This window comes from Anoplophora glabripennis, unplaced genomic scaffold (genome assembly GCF_000390285.2).
Source record: "Anoplophora glabripennis isolate ALB-LARVAE unplaced genomic scaffold, Agla_2.0 scaffold1299, whole genome shotgun sequence".
Lineage (NCBI taxonomy): Eukaryota > Metazoa > Arthropoda > Insecta > Coleoptera > Cerambycidae > Anoplophora > Anoplophora glabripennis.
The window spans coordinates 1-11,039 of NW_019417378.1; the positions used below are offsets into that span (position 1 = coordinate 1).

At 31.1% G+C, this 11,039-nt stretch overlaps 1 protein-coding gene across 1 annotated transcript; it reads left to right on the forward strand.

The window, feature by feature from the left end:
* Positions 1–1,831: 1,831 nt before the first annotated feature.
* On the forward strand, positions 1,832–10,382 carry LOC108913002 (dipeptidyl peptidase 3-like; the record flags this gene model as incomplete). Its single annotated transcript, XM_023456237.1, has 2 exons — positions 1,832–2,200; positions 9,813–10,382. Coding segments are annotated over 2 exons (810 nt in total), but the record flags the coding sequence as incomplete, so codon positions are not given.
* Between the last annotated feature and the right edge of the window lie 657 nt (positions 10,383–11,039).

Here is an 11,039-nt window from a genome sequence, read left to right on the forward strand (position 1 = left end):
TTTTTTTCATAATCTTAAATAACAGAAAATGTATACATGTTTTGTAATTTAATAAATAGTTTGGGAGATCCTAGTGGTTACACCTTAAAGGTAACCATCACATACAGAAAATTGAAAATGTTTATGTATTACTTGAAATATAACGTCCTAAAAATATCACAATATTGTGTGCCTGCATTATAATGGTTACAAGAGAGAAACTTTATTTTTCAAGATATTTCAACCATGTTAGCAAATTTTTTTATCGACCCAAGTGTAGGAAATAAGTCTGTTCGAGAATCGATGACCGGCGATGACGCTGAAGCCGATTGACTCTTATCAGCGCTCACATGCTTTGCTCTGCATTTTTCTTGTTTTGGCTTTCGTCACGTCTTAGTTTAAGAATGTTATTAAGGAATCGAGATTCGAGAACGGGGATTCATTATAAAGAGAGCGTTAGACGTAGGCATATGTATTGTGCATATATTGAATATATATTTTTTTACATGACAAATACTTATTTCAATAAAAGTGAACAAATTTTATTAGATATGGCTAACACTACTTTCCGCAAAGACAGCATTCTCAAAAGCTGGCACAATGATTAGTATACGAGAGGCGTGCGTATCGTAGTAGGCTATAATATAAATTAAGGTGAGCAATCATTACGTCATCGTGAAACGCTTACCGTTTTACAATTTCACAATCTGGGGGGGATCAGTTAGAAATCTACACCATCAGTTTGTTTGTACAATTGTTTCAAAGAAACGTTGACCTTGATGACTAAATGTGTGTCGGCTGAATATTGGCGCCAATTGACAACTGACCGATTGGGTCAACTTTATTCATAAGTATAAAAGTATATCAGCTTAATATTTATAAAACAATATATAGTTTAGTTTATAGACTGTTTAGTATTAAATCAGTCTGCGGCATCTCCTTGATATCTCTTGAACGTTACACATGTCAAAGACACAAAAATAAAGCAACAAACACCACGTATAAATTTAATGTGCTCAATTCCATGCATTTAGCTGTTAATCAGGGACATCAGGGTCCTTAATAATTTGTACCAAATTCCATAAATAAAAAAAAATCAAAGGTATTATGCTCTAGAAATATGTTTTTAAAAAAACATTAAAATATGTATTTAAATAAGTTCATGTATAAAAAAAATTTTTTGAAAACAAGCCTTTAGTGTCACCATGCAATGTTATCCAAACTAAACGTGTATGCAAAATTTCAGCTCAATCGATTGGGGATAACTGTTTTTGACCCATACTAACAAAGCAAGTTAAATAAAAGCTTGTAAAAACTACCTAAGCCTTGAAACGAAACAATTAACTTGCAGATGAATTTGTTTAAAAATAAAATTATTTTAACGAATAAAAATATTTCCTAAAAATAATCAGTTTCTAAGATAACAATAAAAAAAATAATAATTAATGATATTTTAGATAATCAAAATATTACTAAAATCTTTTAATTTTAGGTAGCAGGTCATATTTTCTTTATTTTGTATAAAATGTTCATCTCCAATGTTTATTTGGTAATTAATATTATTTTAACACTTTTTTTTTAATACTATTTGATACTTATGAAATGCAGTGCAATACATTTTTTGGCTGATGTCAACATTTCCATAAAAAGTCTCAATTTTTGGAGATAATCGATACACCCAATATTCATACCCAAATCACGTTTAGAGTTCATAAATCAGTGTTTTGTGTATTTTAAAACAAAACAGAATTTTTGAAATATATCGTGAAATAAAAATATGTACTATCTTCTTGTATCACCTCAGCAGTGACACACTTTATACCTGAAACAATTAAATATGTTTTCTTCTCAGGTGGGACTTCATGAATTATTAGGCCATGGCTCAGGAAAATTATTGAGGAAAGAATCTGATGGATCTCTTAACTTTTCTCCAACATTATTAGACCCTCTTACCGGAAGACCACCTGCATCCTATTATGAACCTGGCGACACGTATGATACAAAATTTGGCCCTCTTAGTTCTTCTTATGAGGCATGCTGGGCAGAAGCCGTTGGTTTATACCTCAGTTTAGATCCTGATGTTTTAAAAATATTTGGACATGAAGGTAATGAAGCTGAAGAAGTAACCTACGTTAATTGGTTGTCTCTGATTTGGGCAGGAGCAGGTAGAGGCTTAGAGCAGTGGGAACCTGGACGAGGTTGGTTACAAGCACATGCACAGGTACAGATTCAGTTGTAAATACATAATGACCTGATATACAGTATCTTAGCCAAGATCAATTGTACTATACCCATCCGCCTTATTAATTTTAGAAAAAATGACCCAGACAAAAGTTGCTTCAATTTTATCGTAAAGATAGTTTCAGTTATTCAGAGAGTTTAGTTTGGCCCATATGCTACACAACTTGGATGTTTTAAATGAAACAATCTGTTATTACATTTTTGGATTAATCCTTCACTATTAACAAGACTGTGTAACATACTTCATATAATATCTCGTATTTGAGTTATTATTCAGTCAATCAGAAGCAAAGATACTGGATGACATTATCACTAAGAATCCCAAAACTTCGAAGCCGGTATTTTTGAAATTAGATAATTCCTGTTGTTATTTCAAAGACAGAAGCTGTATTAAAAAAATTAATAATATTTGAGTTACTCTTAAAATACAAATTAAGCTTATCACGCATTTGAACAAATGTAAAATAACTAAAACTATTAATTTTCCAAAAAAATGTTTAGCAGTTTTTTATTCAAAACACAATTTTAAATACAGCATCAAATGTCAAAAAAAATTTCTGATGGTTACACTATGTAAAATTATATTTCAAAGAAACAAAAAATGTCTATGCATTTTTATTTTGTGAAACCTATAATTTTAAAGATGTTTAAATTTATTTAGTTTATTTTGAATTTAAAAAATAATAGCTCAAAAATAGCTCGTTTTTGAAACTTAATTTCTTAGAGACAATATCAAAATTAAATGCACTTAGTAGAAAGGTAGACAAGTCCAAATTCATAGATCTCACATTTTACTTATCCTTGTGACATTAGGGCCATAAGACGCACATAGCAGATTACACATTATTTTTCAGACTAGAGACCCTTCACAATTCCTCAGCTGTGTGTAATAAACAGGAATGTATTTAAAATTTTTACAGTTTGAAAATCGTGTTCGATAAGATTCAGAATGAAACAGTGCAGGTTTTACATGGACAAATATTTCTTACAATAGTTACTTAAGTTTTTATAGTTCTCTAAAAAAATGAATAAATACGTAATCTACTTGCATACCAAGTTCCTTTCTTCTGTTGCTAGAAGCCATCAAATTTAATAAAAAAAAACATTCAAATAACTAAAAAGCTTTGTATGACAAATGAAATTTGCTATTCTAATACTTCTGTAAACGTCACATTTGTGCATAAAAATGGGTATAAGCATTCCCAAAAATATCCTTAGCAAATATCCTCATATTTTTTTGCAGGTAACATTACAACTTTAATTCTTATTTTATTTTACAGGTAAGGTTTTTTCAAGTTTTTTCTCTATTCCTAAAGGTTTTTAAATAGTTCATTATTTTATAAATCATCACCAATGTCAATACAAATCCTTATTACCATTCTTTATTATGTTTACTTTACAAGATACTGCAAATACCTCAGATTCCATATCCCAAATTCTTAAATTCACCAAAAAAAAAATTGCGTAGAGCCGAACAGAGCAAGTTGTATTTCGAGCAGTAAAGTACATTTTGAGGAACTCCATCCACCCCAAAAATGGCTACTACGTGAATTAATGCCTATTTTGTTGCTATAATGAATGTATCCCTTTTAGCGCTAGTTGTTTTCATTGTATTTTCCAGTTCCTTATCTTTACTGAATTAATGCAAAGCTGCTATCACGTATATTATTTCTTGTATATTAATTTAATAAGTTTTCTCAAATGATTCTTTACATTTTTTTTTGTGGATTTGTCGATTTCACTCTATTTACTTTTATCGTTGTTATTATTTCTCACTCAACGCTTACAGTATCATGGTCATATTATCCTCGTTTTTCAATTGTATTTTGTGATCTAATAGTGAGTTTTATTATTTTCTGATAAGGATTGGAGTGTTGTTACAACTATAAGATGGTGATAAAGTTAATAGTAAATGTGCTGCTTTGTCAGTCTAAGACATTTGTGCACCAGCAGCAAGTAATTCCAGTATCTACCTATTCATGAAATGGTAAAATTGTTTCTTTATTGCTAATTGAGAAGGAATACTTTTCTTTCATAAATACCATCATGATAATTAACAATATTTTTTTCTTAAGGAAAATTAAGAAAACTATCTATCACTTTATTGGCTTGTTTTTCTTTTTGCCAATCTAAATACCATTTTCCAACTTCCATCCATAATTTCGAATAATTCACTAACAATAACTTTTAAAATGCCCATTTCATCTAATAAAGTACAAATTTGTTTCTTCCAAATGCTATAATATTGTCCAGTAAAAGGTCCATATATTTTATTTGTTCTATGTGCATACACTAGTTAGTTATTGTCTCACAGATTGTCAGTAGTTAATATTAATAGATTCGCTTTACTCAGACCATGATTGAAAAGAAAAACAAAATTAAAGCAATATCAATTTATTATCTACTGTTAAATAATAATCATATGAAAATTTTAGTTACTCTTGAAAAACAAAAGTCTGACATATTATTATTATGATGTTCGTTTTTCTGTTGTAGTTACTAAAAGTTGTCAATAAAGAATAAACGTATTCGTTTAAGAATTTTTTTGCTTTAAGAAGTTTTTGCTTTAATATAACTTCAAAATCTACTAGCATTTATATAATTCATTATATCTAACAAAATTGACTACATATATTCAATAAACTCACCAACAGCTAATTAGGTCATCTAGGCTCTAGAATTTAATAATAATACTGTCAGCGTTTTTGTTATAAACTGTATTAACTTAAATCAATTTCAAAGTTCTAACCACTTTTTAAATATTAAACACCAAAAATGGTTATATTGTTATCATAGGCGTAGCTACAAATTTTGCTTGAAAATAAAAGCGACTTACCGATATGATATTTGAACACGTTCTGATTTGATTCTAAAGAAAAACGCGGTCACCGACTTACCGATATGACAGATGATAATAAACGATCTCGCAGTCACTGACTTGAAGATGATAATATTAGATCCTTTTTTCTGGGGTGGGCCGTGCACACCCCTGCCTCCCTCCCCCCTAGTTATACCCATGATTGTTATATTTCGTTGTTGATCACGCCAAGGGGCGTAAGTACCAAAAATGCTATTTGAATAATTTCTCAAGAAAACCACGTAAAGAAAAATCATTATAAATGACTTATGTAGTATGTGAACTGGATATCGTGGTACTAATATAGGTATATATAATATATACTTTCATTATCCTAAGGACTTAATTCAAAAAAGGTCCTCTTGTTAAATTTCACTAGGATGTGCCGTTTTCCAGTTAAATCGATTTCAATCATTCCCAACGTGATCCAAATTCAACTTTCATTACATAGCGAAATAAATTAATTGCAGTGTGCCATGGGGAAAACAACTAGTCTGACAGTTAACAGAAATGTCACGTATTTTTAGTTTCAAATTTGTGTCATTTGAGTATTCGCAGTGCCGTTTTATAGTAAATAAAAATATCAAATAATTTAAAAATGCAACAGTATACATTTTCTGAGTATGTAGATATGCTTTTGACGTTAGGTGAATGTCATGGAAGCGCAAGAGCAGCCGCACAACGATACGGTGAAAAGTTCCCCAACAGAAATGTGCCCAATTACAAAACATTTCTTTGCACAGAAAGGCGTTTGCGAGAACGAGGTACGTTAAAAAGGAACAATTTTGAGAGAGGCAGGCGTAGAATAATTAGAAATGTCCTGAATGAGGAAAATATTTTAAATTTAGTTGAAGCTAACGCCACACTTAGTACAAAACGACTATTAGTTCAAAATAATATGTCTCATATGACAGTATGGAGGATAATGAGAGAACAACAATTGTATCCCTATCATTATAGACAGGCCCAAGACATTTTACCACAAGACGGGCCCATGCGCAGACAGTTTTGTCAGTTGGTTTTAGACAGGTAAGCCGAAGATCCGATGTTTCTATCGAATATTATTTTTACCGATAAAGCTACCTTTACCAGAAGCGGTGTTTTTAATATGCACAATGAACATATGTGGACCGAAGAAAATCCTAATGCTCGGAAGGTAACCCATTATCAGCATTCATTTAAAATAAATGTTTGGGCTGCCACATTAGGAAATAATCTATTTGGATATCACATCATGCCTGGAAATTTAACCGGAGCAATGTAGCATCAATTTTTGTCTACTAGATTGTATGAATTTTTAGAGGATATTCCTTTGGTAAGACGAAGTTCCTTATGGTACATGCATGACGGCGCCCCTCCTCACTTCAACCGTCAATGTCGACAGTGGTTAAACGAGCACTTCCCAAATCGCTGGATTGACCGAGGAAATGATGCTGCCATAAATTGGCCTCCACGGTCACCAGACCTCAACCCAACGGATTTTAACGTGTGGGGTCAAATGAAACAAAAAGTGTATTTCGAAGCTGTTGACAATGAGGAACAGTTGCGTCAGCGTATAGAAAATGCATTTAATGAACTCAATGTGGAGCACAAACTATACCGGAACCTATTTTCTTTGGAAAACAGGTTACGTGCGTGCATTAGGGCAAACGGCGGACATTTTGATAGTTGAATCTAGTCTGTCTTCTTGACTAGGGCACATTTTCTGCTAAAGAAATTAAGATATTTGGTTAATTTGTTAAACTAAACTAAATAGTTTAAATCTGTTAAAATGGTACGTAAAAGTTTCAGCCGCTTACAATAGTTTAATAAATAATCTCATATGTATCTATTTTTTAGCTTTTATTTATATCACCATACTTTTATTTGTTACTATTAGGAGTGTTAAAAATATTTGACATTTCTGTTAACTGTCAGACTAGTTGTTTTCCACATGGCACACTGCAATTAATTTATTTCGCTATGTAATGAAAGTTGAATTTGGAGCACGTTGGGAATGATTGAAATCGATTTAACTGAAAAACGGCACATCCTAGTGAAATTTAACAAGAGAACCTTTTTTATGTTAAATACTTCAAATTTCAATATTTTCGAGTCAGGAACTAGAAAAAATTGACTACAAAAAAGATATGATTAAATTTGTCCCTGGGTCCCGCATTTTCTCACGCCCCTGTAGCAAATTTAGAAATGTATTTTATGAGACTTATTAAGCACGTCAAGGTTAATATCTCACCAAAATTTCGTGACTTAATGTCGAGCCGTTTAAATGTTACGCATTAAAAACTGTTTCCGAGGTTACCCCTTTAGGAGAGCGTAGCTCCCTTAGGAGCCGCCACTGACAAAAATTATACTAAAGTTTTCGTCATTTTTCGACTTGTTTTACAAGCTCAGAAATTTTGAATACTTATTTCAGTTACACCTTGTATATTTTGTTAAATTTCAGAATCATATCTCAGTAAGAGGGATATTTTGTTTATTAATATTATTACAATATGGCATTTTGGAGACCTTTTGAAACAGAACAAAACGAAATTTACATCAATATAATAAAATTCTTTGAGGACATTAATAATTAAAATATGCTGTTGGTCAGATGAACATATAGACATTTTCTACACATTATATACAAATTATAATTTTTACCTTTAGCAGAAAACTTTTTTAGGTACACCTATGATACTCATTAAATTTTATTACTAGACGTTTTTATACATATTCAACTGACTTCGGAAAGACTATACCTCCAGTATTACTTTTTGGAAAATCAAATGTCAGGTCTTAAATGTCAATCTTAAAACTTTCAAAAACTTTCAAATATCAACATTTATATTATTCCTAGTAGGCCAATCAATAGAGGTTTTGTTTGTGGCAAAAATACTAGTAGCAAACGGACTGTGCCATCATATAAAAGACAGTCTATATGCTTATGTGTTTCCTACTCCAATTTACCATTAATTAACAATATTCAATATTATATACCTATATATCCACTGCCCCTCATCTCTTAATCTTCCCCTACTAGGACCGCGTACGCGCGCTAGGCCGTTTTCGAGCATCTTTGGAGAAGTTTTTCACCTATTTCACATCATTTTATCGGAAAATTAGAATATACAAAAACAAAAAAATTCAAATTGCTATTGTGCCAAAACTAATGATCCGACAGCGCCTGTTTTGTGACACTTAAATTACATATAATTCATTACTTTTATGGGTCAGCTGTACAAATTATAAAATGGCGGGGTATGAATTTTTAAAAAGCGCTAAATTTTCCGAGTTTTCTTCGTTTCTAATTATCCANTAAATTTCAGAATCATATCTCAGTAAGAGGGATATTTTGTTTATTAATATTATTACAATATGGCATTTTGGAGACCTTTTGAAACAGAACAAAACGAAATTTACATCAATATAATAAAATTCTTTGAGGACATTAATAATTAAAATATGCTGTTGGTCAAATGAACATATAATAGACATTTTCTACACATATACAAATTATTATAATTTTTACCTTTAGCAGAAAACTTTTTTAGGGACACCTATGAAACTCATTAAATTTTATTACTAGACGTTTTTATACATATTCAACTGACTTCGGAAAGACTGTCAATCTTAAAACTTTCAAAAACTTTCAAATAACAACATTTATATTATTCCTAGTAGGTCAATCAATAGAGGTTTTGTTTGTGGCAAAAATACTAGTAGCAAACGGACTGTGCCATCATATAAAAGACAGTCTGTATGCTTATGTGTTTCCTACTCCAATTTACCATTAATTAACAATATTCAATATTATATACCTATATATCCACTGCCCCTCATCTCTTAATCTTCCCCTACTACTGGACCGCGTTCGCGCGCTAGGCCGTTTTCGAGCATCTTTGGAGGAATTTTTCACCTATTTCACATCATTTTATCGGAAAATTAGAATATACAAAAACAAAAAAATTCAAATTGCAATTGTGCCAAAACTAATGATCCGACAGCGCCTGCTTTGTGACACTAAAATTAAATATAATTCATTACTTTTATGCACGGTCAGCTGTACAAATTATAAAATGGCGGGGTATGAATTTTTAAAAAGCGCTAAATTTTCCGAGTTTTCTTTGTTTCTAATTATTCAATAGGATCGATCGACCTCTCGTTTTATTCACATTTCGATTCTCTACAAATTGTCTCATATAGCATTCAGATTGCTTCCTTATTTTAGGTTTTATTAGCAAAAAACTAAAAAAAAAAAAATGAATAATTTTTTGAATAAAAATGTTTATAAAAAATTTATTAATGGTAAATTGGAGTAGGAAACATATAAGCATATATCTACAGACTGGCTTTTGTATAATGGCACAGTCTATTTGCTACTACTATTTTTGTGACAAAATCACTGATTTAATGCTATTGATTGGTTTAGTTCACAAAAATCAGTCCTATAAAAATTTTTCGTCGTTTTCTAATATTTTAGAATCTGGCGCTAAGGCATTAGTAATAATTGTCTATTTTACTTTCAAAATGGGCCATCACCATGCAAATAGCATGATTTAGATCCAAACAGCCTTAAATCTTACTAAAAATCTGTATTTTCATTTTTTGAGTGGATTTGAAAACACCCTTTGGATCCTGAATAAATAAATTAATAATTGGAAATTACACAATAATTGGGAAAAACATAAAGACTAAATATTTAAAGTTTTTAAAATGTGCAATACACGTCTTGATTAACTTATTTATTTTACAGGCTCGATTTGTATTAGCTAGGGTTTTAATACAGGCAGGAATAGCTCAGGTAACCCAACCAAGTGAAGGTGACCTCTTGGTTACTCTGGATCGTTCTGCAATCAAAGGAGCTGGTAGAGCAGCCATCGGTCACTTTCTGTTGCAACTTCAGGTTTATAAAGCTACAGGAAATGTGGCAGAAGCGAAAAAACTTTATCATCATTATGCTGAAGTGTCGGAGCCTTGGTTAAGCTGGAGATCAATAGTATTAGCGAATAAACAACCTAGAAAAATGTTTGTACAACCTAATTTGGTTCTTGGAGAAGATTCTACAGTTAAATTAAAGTGTTATGAAGCTAGTTTGGAAGGACTTTTGCAGTCCTGGACTGATCGATTTATAAAACCTCAACCACTATATGATGCTTTACTGGAATTAACTAAAACTGATGCTCATCATTTTTAATACTTTTTCATATTGCCTTTAATATACAATCTAGGCTCTAAGCAGTACTATAAAGAATTTTTTAAATCTTGTTTCTTTAATTCTATAAAAAATTTGTAACTATAATTGCAATGAAATATTTAATTTTCTTACAAGCTTTGGTTATTAAATAAGCTTAATTACATTATAAATATATTTTCACAATATTAATTAATTATTTAATTGATTGAATATGATTTTATTATGAAACATAATTTAGATTTATTATCTACGATTTAAATGATTTTCAATAAAAGCTTTATACAAAAAAAAATAAAATAAAATGAAAAGGCTTTTTTTTGTAATAAAAATGTATATACAGTAAGACCCCACTTAACGCTGTTTCGTTTAGCACTGTTTCGGTTTAGCGCCCTTTTATTTCAACCCGGCGGTTCCCCGAAATTGCTCGCAGAACTACGGGGATTCCCCGAAATTGTGCGCAGCGCTAGGTTTCCAAATATATACATAACCTATCCGAAGAAATAGTTCAAGAAACAGCAGCTAGTCTTTCTAATGATGAGCTCAAGGAATTAACTGAGCAAGAAGAAAACAAAAATATTGATAGTAGTGATTTCGAAGAAGAGCAAAAAAAACTTTCGATGGCGTTTGTAAAAAGGAGTTTGACCACTATAACTGAAATTATGGACCAATTTGTTGAAAATGATCCAAATTTTGACAGGAGTTCAAAAGCAAGACGGGGTGTTATAGATGCTTTATCCACTTATCAACAACTTCTAACAGAACGCAAAAGGAAAACGCAAACTACAT